This window comes from Pteropus medius, unplaced genomic scaffold (genome assembly GCF_902729225.1).
Source record: "Pteropus medius unplaced genomic scaffold, Ma_sr-lr_union100, whole genome shotgun sequence".
NCBI lineage: Eukaryota > Metazoa > Chordata > Mammalia > Chiroptera > Pteropodidae > Pteropus > Pteropus medius.
The window spans coordinates 4,553,117-4,567,959 of record NW_024353909.1 but is presented as its reverse complement, the minus strand read 5'-3'; the positions used below and the strand labels follow the sequence as shown (position 1 = coordinate 4,567,959).

At 40.2% G+C, this 14,843-nt stretch overlaps 1 protein-coding gene and 1 non-coding gene across 5 annotated transcripts in view; one reads left to right on the top strand and one right to left on the bottom strand.

Annotated features, from left to right (window-relative positions):
- The window catches only part of COG4 (component of oligomeric golgi complex 4), a 21,355-nt gene extending 6,512 nt beyond the window's left edge, over positions 1–14,843 (bottom strand). For 3 of the 4 annotated variants that reach the window (XM_039851816.1, XM_039851817.1, XM_039851819.1), the window contains exons 1-12: positions 14,650–14,843; positions 12,914–12,996; positions 12,110–12,224; positions 11,672–11,846; positions 10,593–10,786; positions 9,510–9,615; positions 8,849–9,006; positions 8,097–8,155; positions 5,997–6,130; positions 4,297–4,415; positions 3,575–3,741; positions 2,792–2,957 (exon numbers count right to left, since the gene is read on the bottom strand). In XM_039851816.1, coding sequence (XP_039707750.1) covers positions 2,792–2,957; positions 3,575–3,741; positions 4,297–4,415; positions 5,997–6,130; positions 8,097–8,155; positions 8,849–9,006; positions 9,510–9,615; positions 10,593–10,786; positions 11,672–11,846; positions 12,110–12,224; positions 12,914–12,996; positions 14,650–14,820 — 1,647 coding nt within the window. In that variant the 5' untranslated portion in view covers positions 14,821–14,843. The remainder of the gene's footprint in view (positions 1–2,791; positions 2,958–3,574; positions 3,742–4,296; positions 4,416–5,996; positions 6,131–8,096; positions 8,156–8,848; positions 9,007–9,509; positions 9,616–10,592; positions 10,787–11,671; positions 11,847–12,109; positions 12,225–12,913; positions 12,997–14,649) is intronic. The other variant, XM_039851818.1, reaches the window with a different exon arrangement.
- Positions 1,379–1,482, top strand: LOC120593982 (U6 spliceosomal RNA). The gene has a single exon (XR_005650478.1). It is a non-coding gene; the product is annotated as a U6 spliceosomal RNA (small nuclear RNA).

Sequence of the window (14,843 nt, the reverse complement as noted above, 5' to 3'; positions counted from 1 at the left end):
CATTGAGCACTTGAAATGTGGCTAGTGAAACTCAGGAACTGGATTTTAAAAATTTAAATTTAAATAGCCACTTGTGGCTTGTAGCTACCATATTGAGCAGTGCAGCTCTAGGACCTGGAATAATGCCTGGTATATAGAAGTTTGTAATAAATATTTGTTGAATGAGTGAATGAATGTATATGGAAAAGAAATATCATAAGCAAATGCAGTGGCAGAAAACCCCAAAAGGTATTTGGGGATCAGGAGAGTCAGTGCACGGACATGTGCAGGGACACAGAAAGAGGTGGAACTGCAGAGGTGGGTAAAGTCAGACTGGGACTTGGGTGCTATGCTGTCCTGTGGATAATGGGGCAGCACTAAGGATTAAAGAAAGTGAAAGCCACATGTGCACAGTTTTGGTTTGGGAATACTAACCCAGAGGCTGTGTTGCGGAGGGATTAGAGTTTGAAAGGATCACAGAACCTCTGAACTGGTATGCTGGTGGCATGACCAGGAAGGTAGTGGTGAAGTAGGGAAGAGCTAATTTTCAAGAGATGAGTCAGGAGCTTCAGGATTTCAGGGTAAAAGAAGAATCCCGAAACCCCAGAGACTGAGATTAGAACACCCCTCTTGTCTTCCCAAGAATGCTTCTGTCATCAGAGTCCTACAGCCAATACTAAAAAGTCATGCTGCTGAGAGTGTTAAGGCTGCTTTCATTGTGGATGGATAAGACTTAAGGCCTTTCATTAGCATTCTACAACACAAGGCTGCTAACATGACAAACTTCCAGGGAAAAAACTGCATTGTCATGATTGCTCAAGGATGAAGACTATAACATAAATGTTTCCAAGGCATTTATGGGCACCAAGAATAATCTGTCATGAGGGGAAAATGGACTGGGTTCAAACAGTATTGCTTTCAAAGTTTCCTTGTATCAACAGCCCTTGTAAGCAAGGACTCAATCACTGAGCTTATCCCAGCTCATGGTGAATGATACGTCAGTACCATTGGGGAATTCGTCTTGACAGATAAATGAATCAAGGTGACGTAAGAAATAGGCCCTGTGATGGAAGTGATGATGGCATCAGAAAAACTAGAAACCTGTCACCAAGCACTGAGCATCATCTTTCTTGTTGGCCTTATTATCTTCTGGGTCCTCAAACAATGAAACTGAATGGGAACAGCAAATGCACGAATGCACAGTGGCCAGCCTACTGGGGACTTGTAGAGCCAAGTAGTGGAAAACAGGACTAGAGTGGCAGGATGGGTCAGATTTAAGAGGCCTTCAACAAACCACCTGGCAAAGACATCTAGCTTTGTTGTGGTAAGTAGTAGCAAGGAGTCATTTCTGAGCAGAGAAATGAAAGAATGAAATAAGTTCTGTAAAAAATGAAATGGAGTATTCGCTTTGACAGCACACATACTAAAATTGGAACGATACGAATATTAGCATGGGCTTTGCATAAGGATGACACACAAATTCATGAAATGTTCCATATTTTGGGGGATCATTTCATAAACTATGTAAATGTCTAACCGTTGTACTGTATACTCGAAGCTAATAAAAATTAAAATAAAAAAATGAAAGGGAATGTAAGCGAAATGAAAAATTTAAGTCAATCCACAATCACATGAAGCTGGTTAACAGACATTCTGGCAAAATTCTCCAAAGGTACCACAGTCAGAGGCAACAGTTTCTTGGAGCTGATCCTCTCTTTTGGCAACCACGACATCCCAGATCAACAGAACCCGTGCCCAAGGAAAATATTTTCAATGACAGGAAGAGAGTGGGGCTGCCTAAACAGCAGCTGGATCTGAGGACTAGTTACTGTGGGTTGCCTTGCACAGAGACAAGGTAGATATTAGTGTGTTTAGGTTTCTGTATCAGAAAGTAACAGCTCTGAACTCTTTGGGAGTTAAGAATCTGAAAAGCTAAGGACTCTGCTTCCAAAAAAATACATGTACATAGTTTTGCACCTAACCCCAGGAAGTTCTGAGACCCCATATGTGGACTGTTGATTGAGAGCTCTGCTTCTGGATGTTTCCTTCAGCCTCTGAATCTTGGGCCAAGAAGACTCAGAGTCTGGCCAACATAAGGGTGAAGCAGAGTGACCTCTGATAATACTGTTTCCACTCATGCCAAGACAGCAAGCGCCAGAGAAGCTTGACTGTGAGCTCAGGACTCAACTGTGTTTTCTGGCTCATTAAAAACTGCCCGTTAACCTCCATAAATCCTTTTATCCTTCCATGCTTCTCTTTCGCCAGCTGTCACACACTGGGAAGACTCACTCCTTCATCATATCTGTCATCATCTCGGTAGCTCAGGGCTTTAATAAGGTAAAATTTCTGAAGACGTTAAAAGCGTAAGAAGTATGCTAGAAAAGCAGTCCTGGTAGGTTTAAATGATTGGCACCCACCCATACTGGGGGACTGTCCCCAGAGAATCAGTCTGCAGGCTTGGCACAGATATTTCAGTTGGTTCTGTGGCAGATGTAAGCCAAACCTGATACTCAGTGGAGCCTGTTAACAGCTGGGTAGTGCTCTTGGAAATGAGTACCGGGGAGAGCTGAAACATCCAGACTTCTGGGCAGTGAACAGTGCATGTCCTGGCTCAGGCTGCTCAGAAATAGGTCCCTGGGTAAGAAATGGTTTCAGAACCTTCTAAGAGGAGCTTTCCTTAAAGGAGTTTTCCTTCTACATAGATGCTGGAGGAAAAGTCTCCAGTTTAAGGCTGATTACACTGTAGCTTAGAGGTCATAGTTTAACTTCTTGAGATAAACCAACCCAGCAGCCGGGAGCTGGGGCTACGTACCAGGAAGGACAGCTTGGCCTCGTCAGTGCTCTCAATGCCTTTTGTGTCAAATTTGCCTTGTTGGAGGCTGCTGTGCATGATGTTCACAGCACTTGTCACCCCACGCTGGATATCCTGTAAGGTGGTGGCTGGGAAGCCCATCCGCAGCTTGTTACACAGAATGTCCCTGGGGGGAGTGGGCAAAATGGTACATAACGATTGATGGGGACTAACAGTGCTCAACCTGGCCTTCAGGACAGCAGGAGCAGAGGGCCCACTACCCTGACCCGGCAGCACAAATTCCTCTTTTAGGAGAATAACCAATCCTTGAGACCACTGTAGGAGACCTTGCGCAGCCCAGTAAGGCATGAAATCCTAAGGGATGGAATCTCCCTAAGCCCCAGTTTCCTCATCTACAAATCGGAGCTAATAGTTCCTACCTCACAGGGTTATTAGGACTGAATAAGAGCAGATCGGCTTAGTGCCTGGCCTGTAGCAATGGTAAGTATGATAGTTAATACTACAACTACAGCTTTCATATGAACTACCTGTTCTCTTTCCAAGGTCTGAGGACCAATGACCCTTCTCATCTAGTCCAGGAAATGTAGACTTGGCCTATAAGGTATCTGGCTGCTATGCAGCTATGTGGAGCCAAGGATGTTGTGCTGTAGATGGGAGCTTATATCCTGTATAGAACTGAACTAGTATGAGAAGGAAAAAAAGGAAGAAACAAGTGGGCCTCAGGAATTAATCACTTTTAGGAACTTTCTGCCTTCTGAAAAGGAGAAAGGACATCAACCATACCTGAAGTCAGACTCCAGTTCTGTGGTGGCAAGGTTGATCATAGCACAAAGACAGTCGATGCTGGAGCTAGACAGAGCCCGCCCAATGCACTTCTTGACAATGTAGAAGACATCGTCCACCATGCTGGATGTCAACTGGCCCTTCTCATAGGTGTCCAGAGCTACAGCCTACTCAAAAGGCAAAATACCCAATAAGGGCCCCAGTTCTACATGTCCAAGATAGTTCTCGAACAGTCTCTGGTTCTGCTTCCTTTTCTATACCTTGTTCATGTTTTTCCCCACATGGCTTATTCTGGTCACAGCTTGGTGTGGATACTCCTTGTTAAAACAGCTCATTTCCCTATCGATAACTATATTACGAAATTAAGTATTTAGGGCCTTTGCCTTGAAGACAACTGTTACCTGGGATGTAAGACATCAGGAGAGGCCCTTCTTCCCTGAGACTCCTCACTCACATACCTCCAGAAAGGCAGGGAACAAGTAGGCTCCCTGAAGAGCTGAAGTGTTCCTTTTTGATCCTTGGGAAAGAAGTCCCAGCTGGGTCTACAAAGAGCATGACAACTGCAAAGCATAACAACTAACCATACCAAGTGGTGTCACTCAGTCTGCATGCAAGGGTATTCCAAAGCAGGACCAAGAAACATGACATGCCTTGACCATTTCCTTCAGTCTGACTTCTTGGACAGAAAGCCCATTTCCAAGGGATGGTATCCTCTGTCTTACCTTATTGACAGTCTCCCTCATGAAGTACTCCTCCATGGTAATATATAAGCCAATTAGCTCCTGCATGGTGCAGCTCAATAAGCAATTATTGAGGAGTTGGTCCAGACACTTCTGGTGCTCTAAGGGACAGCCAACAAAGAATACTCACTTTTCTGCCTCAAGGGAAATAGATCAACCTTTTTTATTTTTTCAGGTTCTTTTCTAGTCTTTATTCCAAACCTGCACATAATTCACATGGTTATAATCACAGTACAGGTATAATTTTGTACTGTGCTTTTAAAAATTAGGATATTTTCAATGTTTCTACAGTTTTTTTAGCTCACTTATTTTTAATGTCTATGATATTTTATCCAGTAGACAGTCTAAATTTTTAAAAACTATTCTCCTATTTTTAGACACCTGAGTTATTTACAAATGTTTTGTATTAATAGAGATAATTAGAGATCGCAGTAATTAGAGATTGTAGTGAACATTTTTGTTCAAAGAACTTTTTATCTCTTTTCCATTATTTCCTAAGACTTAATTAGGAAGACTCAAAAGATGTAAGTTTCCAGGGTAAAGGCTGAAATATACTGGGTATAAAACATTTCATTCTCTAAACCAGTACTGTCCGATAGAATTTTCTGAGATGATAGAAATGTTCTTATCTGTGTTGTCTAATATGGTAGCTACAATTGAGCAATTGAAATGTGGCTAATATGAATGAGAAACTGAATTTTTTATTTTATTTAATTTTAATTAAACTTAAATAGTTACATGGGGCTCATAGCTACTGTATTAGCACAGCTCTCAACAGTGACAGTTATTAATAACAATGAGCACCAAGTGAACATACATCTTCCTTTAAATACCAATTCAAAGCAATGCCATCTGGGCCATATAACTAATTGCCCTGCCATGTGTTACCGCCAAAAACCACGCAGAATGCCACAGATACTGGGTTGGTTTCAAGTCTCTAGTTCAGGGAATTCTGAAATCCTTGCCCAGCAGGAATTAAATGGTCTTCTTAAAAACCTGGAGGGTAAGTCTGTACATGAAATAGCACTGTGCCACCCATTTTTTCCAATGTATTTATCCCTTCAAAAATTTTAACTGCAAGAACTGGGAGTCTGAGGGAGCGAGTGAAAGGCTTTCTTTACACTATATACTCTTTTTATATACTCTTTTTGTATACTCTTTCTTTATACAATATACTCTTTTCTAAAATGTTGAGGTATAATTTATGTACCATGAAATTAACCCATTTTATATATATGATTCAATGATTTTTTAGTAACTTTTATAGAGTTTTACAACAATTGCTACAATCCAGCTTTGAATATTCCTATCACTCCCAAAAGTTCCCTGGAAGTTGTGTATATTTTTTCTTTCCTTTCTTCGTATCTATCTGTCTACAATGTGTATATATCACCTATCTAAATTAAATACCAAAGCTGGTAAGGAAGCATAGTGTGAGGAAAAGATCAGAGGAAAACAGTTTAATTATTTGGGGCATTAGCCTTCCTAGTCTATAAAATGATTAGATGGCTTCAAAGGCCTTGTCCAATTCTCAAATTCACTTAAGTGTAGATTTTCTCTTGGGAATCAATTTGACCATAGACCCCCAGATGCTAAGAAGCTCTAGTTATTCCCTTATTAAGAGATCTGTGGCATAACAATGAATCCCAGCCTTTCCAGAGAATATGGAAAACTCTTTTTACCTTGCTTTACTTCTTCTGAGGCCATGGAGTCCCCCACTTCAAAATCAGAGCTGATTCTTTTCCTGAGGAAGCGTAAGTACAACTCACTGCGGGCGTTCATCAGGGTGACCTCAGTCAAGATTGGGTCCAGTTCCCTGAGACACACAGAGGAGAAATAAGCAAGACACTGGATTCCTTCAGATATAAGAGATACATGGCAAACAAAGTCCCAAACTTCTCCTCCCCACTGGGTCCAGAAGATTTCTGCAGATGGTCATCATGGCTCTGCTGACCCACTTATAGTCAGAGACAGCTGTCAACCACATATTCCACTTATGTTTCACTTGAATCATTCACGCCCTAAAATCCTGCCAGGGCTAAATAAGAGACTGGGAGGTACGTTTCTGTTAGCAGTTTGAGCAAAAATTATCAATGCCTTGTGTGGAAAAAAACGTATCTCCCCAACCTCTTGTTTAGCTGTGGTGGGATTTTGGAATACTCCATTAAATTGTCCCATGCCCATTCATCTACTCAGATGAATAGCCAAAACGATCTTGAGAAAAAAAGTTGGAGGACTCACACTTACTGATTTCACAACCTACTACAAAACTATAGCAATCAAAATAGTGTGGTATTTTGATAAGGATAGACCTATAGATTAACTGAGAATCCAGAAATCTTTGTGTCGATGGTCAACTGATTTCCAAGGAGGGGCAAAGACAACTCAACAGGAAAGGAACAGTCTTTTCGAAAAACTGTGCTAGGATAACTGAGATCCACATTTAAAAATGAAGTTGAACCCCTACTTCAGTTTATGTAAACAAATTAACAAATTAAATCGTTTTCCACGCTGAAGTTCGAGAGATCTTTTCAAAAGCGAAATCTGGTCTTATCATAATCAAGATTTCCATAGCTCTTAGGATAGAAGACCTGGAATGGCCTGACTCTAACAACCTCTACAGATTCATCTCATATCAGACGCTCCCCAACTCTCTGTACTTCAACTATGCTGGCCTTCTTTCAGTTTTTCAAATATATGGGGCCTTTGAACATGCTTTTCCTGTTCTACCTGAAATACTCTTTACTTATTACTCCTACTTACTCTTAAGGTCTCAGATCTAAGGTCATTTCCTCAGGAATTTTTCCTTGAACTTCATCAGTTTAGATTATATACCTTTATTACATGTTCTCCTATAGCCTACACTTAGTATATCATAGTGGTTAACAGCATGAAATCTAGAGTCAGACTGCCTGGACTCTTTTCTTGGTTCTGCCACTTTCTAGCTGGATAACCTTGGGCAAATCACTTAACCTGTCTAGGCTTCGGTTTTCTTATCTATAAAAAATATTTATGGATTAAATCAGTGATTCTCAACTGAGGGTGATTTTACCTCACAGAGAACATCTGGCAGTATTTGGAAACATTTTTGGTTGTCACACAACTATAGGGTGTTACCAGGGTCTAGTGGGTCAAGGCCAGGGATGCTGCTAAACATTCGACAATGCATAGGATAGTCCTCCATAATGAAGAATTATCCAGCAAAATGCCAACAGTATAGATGCTGAGAAAGTCTGGATTAAATGATTTAATATTTTTTAGGTACTTAGAACTATGTCTGGCATGTAGTGAAACACTATGTGTTAGGTACTATTATTATCTCCTTTAGAGACCAGAGCTGCCACAACGAACTAGGTCTGTTTTGCTCTCTTTGCTTGCTGCCATATCCCCAGTGCCAAGGACCAGTGCCCGGCATGTAATGTGTACTCAGTAAAAATTTGCTGATTGAATGAATATATTTTTATAATTTTCGATTTTCTTTTAACAAGCATATATTCTTTTTTATTAGAAAAAGAAAAAGCTTAAAATTTTAGGACAGTAGTTAACCTTTGAAGGAGGGAGAGGAGGAAAGTCACATTGGGGGCTTAAAAGTATTGGTAATGATCCGTTATTCTTTATAAACCATGTATGTGTTATACATATGCTTTTTTTTGCATGATATAGTCCATTAAAAAAAAAGAATCATAGATAAAACATTCCTAAAACAAACCACATTGTAACATAGTGTCTGAATTATACATGATTCAACACAAATTGTTATGGACGAAAGAAAAGATGATTACCTTGGTTCTATTTTTTCTGTTGCAGAATTTCTCATCAAGTTGTTCTGGACATGCCGGAACTGCAATACACCACAGAAATAAGATCGCTCTTCCCCACCCTCCTATCTGCCTTTTGCTGATCACTCCACTTCTAGCATATAAGAATGTTTAGGTTTAGTTTACTTAACAGGTAAGCCAAAAGCAGGCTTTCAAGATGATGAGTCAGAGATTTACTTTTGATTTAGATCTAATGCTCACCTCTATTATTGCATTAAAAAGGATGCTAACAGTGTTCCAAAGTATTATCGCCTAGAGCCTCCCCGAGTTAAAATCTTTTCTCCTAGAAATAAAATTGTATTGGACTACCCCTATTTCTAAGTTCTGCTCTTACTTTTGCTACTCATAAGAATGGAAAAATCAAGTTCTGAATAGGAAATGTTACCTTTAGCACTTAAGGAACCTTCACAAATAAAATTCCCATTATACTACCAGCAGGCACAATTGTACATCCTATGATATAAAGAACTAGTTTAATTTTACTACTGTGTTCCTTTCAGGAAGACCTTGCCAGTTCCTTCTCAGTCTTGTACTAAGGCCACTGTCATCTTGACAACACCTTAAGTCCAAAGTAAGCTGATGATGGGCAAAGTGCAGGCCAGTCTGCATTCAGCATTTATGTATCTCCTGTTGCATCTTTTTTCTTTTTCCCCCCTCAATTTATTCCATTCAGCGTTTCTGGCTGCTTCCAAACTGCTGTAGCCTCCCCTGCTCACCTGCTGGTGGTAGTTCCTCTGCTTGATGAACTTGTCTACCACTTTCTCCACCTGTGTGTCACATTCCACCTGCAGATATTTTATCAGGCTATAAAGTTTCCCTGGCCCATAATAGGTCTCCACTATCGGTTGGTGAGTTTCCACAATGCGGGCAATCCCTAGAAAGAAAAAAGTGAGAGGGTTAGATTCCAAATATTCTTCCCACAAAATAAACTCTTTTCTTCCAGCCAGGACTGACCCAGGGTCTAACTCAACATGTTTTGGTTGCTTCACTGCCTCAAATGAATACAAAAGGTTCTTGTCAGTGCTGGAAGTTGCTAAGCAAATTTATCTGTTAAATATGTACAATGCTTGGTATACCAGCAGGCATTTCATAAATTATACTGATAATTTCTACAGGAGCATTTTTAAAAACCAGCATTGCTTTCTTCCTAGTAATTTATTTTAGTGTTAAATTTATTCTTAGAGTTTGGTCTTGAAGGCTAGGGAGGCTCAAACTAATCTTTGCGAATCACATACTAAATTGGGAAGTTAATTCTCCAATAAATCAGTATATAGTGAATGATAGGTTTAAATTAAAGACATTAGGCTAGTGGAGGTAGAAGAAAAGGTATGATGCTGCTGTTAATGTCTCCAGTCTTCCTAGAGTGAAGAGGCTTGCCTTCAAACAAGAGAGTAAGTGTATCTGCAAAGATGACTGCAGCTCTTCGATCACTCATGTCCGTCCCTAGTACTAACAGCAGATTCTCCTCAGCTTTACTGGCCACCTAAAAAAGAAAATGAAGAGAATCTATATATATTTCTCAGACTAAAAGCCAGCCTCAGTTTTCCCAAAAGACTTCTCATTGGCTTTCTTTTTCCCATGCTTCCCTTAATGCTCTGAAGTCTAGGCAGCACATAGGAACCTCCTCTGAAGGCTCTGGGTTGTTTGAGCCTCAGGAAGGACAATGAACTTGAACACAGTGGTAGCTCTTAGTCTCTTAATCCCCTTTTTCAGAGGTGATCACTGTTAACCCTTTTGAAAATATCCTAAGCTTACATAAGCATACATCTTTATTGTTGTGCCCCTCATTTTAACAAACCACATATGTTAGAGAGTGAAATATGTCAGTAAATACAGAACCATCTTATTTTTCTTAATGGCAGAATTATGTTCCATTATAGAGTTATGGGGGAGGGGTGATGCACACTGACATATAGTTAAAAAAACAACCTTCTGCACACATGCCTGCTTCAATTTGCTCCTCTTCATCTAAGGTGGGGGAAGAGGGCTGAGTCCTTAACTGGAGCCTGTTTCTTTTCCAGGATTTAACCTTAAGTAATCTCGTCTGCTTCATCTCATTGCAACTTATTTTCAGACTCAAGCCTGGTGATGAAGTCTTAAAGCCAGTAACCAACAACTCTGAATGCTCTTAATAGAAGCTAATTCCTGGCTGATAGCTTGAAAAAAGTGAGTCAACTTGTCAGAGAATTTGCATTTTAATTTTCCTATACTTTCACTTGGTCTGTTGGAAATAAATGTGCATCGGATGTCTAGGCCATGCCTGGTACACAGCAGACTGGCAATACATAGATAAACATTGAATGAATGCATGCATCCAACCCTGCCAGGCTATAGCAAGAGCAGAAAACGGGAGTCAAATTCAGATGTGAAAAAGTATCCACAGACATTGGATCTATCCAGTGCTCCAACCTGTAGGCAGAGAACCATATCTTTATCCTGCCAAGCAATCAGGAGCCATACCTGCTTGCAAAGGTATTCTGAGAATTTGCTTAATCCCTCCTCATGTAAACCCAGCAGCGGGAAGATCTTGAAGAAGCGCTCCACCTGGGGCAGATCCCCTTCCTTAGTGGCAATTGCAAACTTCTCTGTTACTATGGCTTTGAGACGCTCTTCAGCTTCCTGTAGCAATTTCAGGTTGGCATCAATCATGCTCCCTGTGCAAAGGGAAGAAAGTGGAAATTAACATCAGGTTTATGCCACTTAGTCTGTACACCACTTTTCATTAAAAAAGTATGTATTCTGCATTTACTGTTTGCAAGATACTGTACTAGTAATATGGGTGATTAAAAGGTGAATCAGCCATGATCCTATTATCACAGAAGTTATAATCAGTGAAAGAGATAAGCTCTGTGCACAGATAACTATAACAAAATTCAGTGTATGCTAAGTATCATAATAAAGGTGCCCACAAGTCACATTTCTGATTGAAATAATCAGAAAAGACTTCCTAGAGAAGATGATGTACCATCTCTTAAAATGAGCAAGATTTTATACTTGAATAAGAATATACATTCCAGGCGAAGAAAATGAAATGAGCAAAGGAATATAAACCGAACGATAGAGTATTTGCAGAATATTTTAAGTAATACCATAGTTATATGCTGTGCAGGAAGTCAGTGCCCCTAACCCCCATGTTGTTTAAGGGTCAACTATATATACCTTGGCATATAGAGAAGCTCAATAAATATTTACACAACTGATGCATGAGTGAATAGCTTGAAATAAAGCTAGAAAGAAAGAAGCCTAAAAATGATGACTCAAGATCATGGGCCAGGCTAAGAATTTAATTTTTTAAGTAGGCAATATGGTCAAGTGGAAAGAAACCCATTGGCCAAAGGAGAGTAAATCTAGATTCAGTTTCCTTTTCTATAAAATGGGAATAACAACACTGCCCTGGGATGGTTTAGGACCTACATAGGGTCTATTGCCAGACAAGGACATTCCCTAACAACAGATGCCCTTTTCCTAGTTGAGTGGTCCTAGTTCAGATTACAGATGTTTGTAACTAAACTAGAAATCAACAGTTTGAGATTGCCGACCTTCTTTGCCCTGTCGGCTGAGCTCGATGACTGACTTGTCCAGGCACAAGTAGCGATGAATGTGGGCCGCAGCCTGCTCATAATCTTCATTCCTCAAAGCAGTCTGAACTCCGTCCATGCAGAACTTTAGGTCCAAGATGTCATCAGCTCTCTGAATGGCTTGATAAAGGCGGTTCTGCAAAAAGACCTGGTGCTCAGAAACTATGTCCTATTCTTTCATAAACATCTCTTCAGAAGGTACGGAGATTCAGGGACTGAATCTGGTTAATCATAGGTCCTTTTCAGCGCTTATTGGTGAACTCAAAAATACCACCACCACTATCACTCGCAAAACTGTTACTGATGATCAAGACTACTGACAGGTATCATGCAAATGACCACATCATTTTAATGGAAGAACGGGTATTGACTCAAACATCAACACCATAATGGGATTACCTTGGCCAGGTCAAGCTGACGGACTTTGCTGGACACATTCTCAGCTAGGTTGCAGGTAAAGGTGATCATTCCAGCTAGCTGCTTTGCATCTCCTTCAATCAGCTGCAGGTTGGGGCTGGAGATACAGACAGATTGTCAGCACAAATAAATCCATAGGGGCAGAGTGTAGGAGTAACAGATGGAAAATTTTTTTTTGCAGGAGACTGTCTTTTGCTTCTTTTGTACCTCTCCACAATTCTTAGCTTAATTCACTCTATTAAAAGATTTTTTTTCGAGAGTTTTTTACTGTAAACTCAGGCCTATACTTAATAAAAAATTTTCCATAACTACTAAAGACATCCCAGTAGGTACTGCCAAAAAATTAGAGAACAAATTTTCCCAATTGCTAAGTGAGCATAAAATGCACTTACCAACAATCTGAAATGATTAAAGAGCACTTTTTATGATGAGCATATACACAAAATCTATAAGAACAGTTGTTCTCAAACTTGAGCTATGCACCAGAACCATTTGGTATGCTTGCTAAAAACAGATTCTTGAATCCCATCTCCAGAGTTTCTGATTTAGTAGGGTTAGGGGGGTAGGGCTAAAATTTGCATTTCCAACAAGTTTCCAAGTGATGTTCAGGACACTTTGAAAACCACATAACATACCCTTAGGTATTCACTTACCTTGAGGTAATACTCCTCTGCATTGTTTCAAACTTAGCTGGCATTTTATAAGAGAAAGTTAGTAAAAATAACTACTTATCCAGTGGACCCTGTTGGAAATTACAATAGCCCTTGCTGAGATGCAGAGACTCACCCCATTCGGTGGAGAGTGACCATTTTACTTTCAATGGTGTTTTGCTGTTCCAAAAGAGCATCCAGCTCTCTTTCTACCACTTTCTGAAACACAGGGAAATGTCATCAGAATGGTCAGAAGGAACCGTATGAGTTATCTAATTCAGCCACTTAAATGAAAGGTGAATCCCATTTCAAATGTCTTCTTTCCTTCCACTCAGCTCCTTCAGGACATTAACAAACAATACTTAATTTTTTCTCTTATCACATTGCATAATGACTGTTACTTTATGTAAATCTTACTTTATTTAGCGGATGAACACCACAAATGGAAGAAATAAACCTTTATTCAATATTATTAGCACCGTGCCTAACACGGAAACACATTTAAAATATAATGGCTAAACAAATGGGAACTTCCAAAATGAGTTACAAAGTCTTTTCATAGTGCATAATTCTCTCAGCCAAGCCATTTACTACATTGCCTCAATTAATGCAACCTCCTTATACTTGAGTTCCACCTTTAAAATATGGCTAGTAATACATAACCTATAGGACTGCTGGGTGAGCCAAACAAGATAACAAACATAAAGTGCTTAACATAGTAGTATGTGGCTTGTGGTTCGAAAACAGCCATTAAAATTAGCTATAGTTACTTGAAACTAATTTAAATAAATTTAAACAAAAAATAGCTATAGATTTCTCTTAAAATAGTCCAGTAGGATACAGAGGGAAACTTCACCTTGACAATCATCAAACACAAATACAGAACTAATATTGTTCTGGCTGTAAGAGCAACTTAATTTTCCCCCCCAAACTCAATGAATGCAAGCTTAGGAATGTTAAGTCAAGAATACGGAATTTTATAAAGCATATCTTGTTGAAAACATATCAGAAACTGCTAGAGCTGGTGCAAATTAATATTTGGAAATATTCAAAGATATCAATGATCCATCCTCTGGCTGAAATTGCCTTTTGTGCTCAACCTTATTTAAATAACCTTATTTAAATGCTTAGTTTTAGGAAACAGCTACTAAACTTCAAATCGGAGCTTAGATCTTCTGACTGGCAAGGAACCCAACTGACATTCAAAAATGTATTGATAATAGGTTGCCACGGAAAAGTGAAGGAGGCAGAAAGGAGATAAAACATTATGAGCTGAAAGGAATCCTGGAGAGAATATAGTCCACGCCCCTCATCTGACACAACGTTAGGGGTATAAGAGATTAAGTGACCTGTCCAAGATTAGACAGTTGTTCCTGAGTCTTAACACCTTAGGCTTCTATAAAGTTCTACACTTCACCGAAACACTGAAATGACACCCCCAAATAATTTCCTACAAAGGTGAGTCTTAGAACGCTTATTTATTTGCAACGACAGGGCGAAAGCGTTTCATAATTTTTAAGCTGCTAAATCAATGCAAAGAGCCCTTATTCTTATTTTGAGAAGCAAGCGAGTTGGCATATACTCTCAATGTAACTTTATTATCCCTGAGACCCGTAGTGATTAAGAGCCGAGGAAATCAATGGGAGATGGGGCTAGTCACCCAGATAACAGGGGAAAAAAGCTTGGGAGCAACAAACAGACTGAGTGAAGAGAGATGGCAGGTCTCAAGAACTACACTCAGATACACTCCAGCTTCTCGAGTAGGTGCTTTTTTGTTCCCCTCCGCAAAAAGAGAGCTTCCCACAGCCCGGATTTCCCGACTGACAGCTCCTACGCCAACTGTCTCTGGATAAAGAGGCTCAGCCCTCCCACCTCCTCGCTGCAGAGCCGTTCGTACACAGCCTCCAACTCCTGCAGCTCCGTCAGGGAGCGAATAAACTCGGTGGAGATTTCGGAGCAGCGGCCTCCTCCCACCCCTTCAGGCGGCGGAGGCATCCCTAACAGCTTCTGGGAGGACTCGAGGTCCGCCATCTTGGTTCCCATTCCGTGTTTCCGGCCTCTCGAGG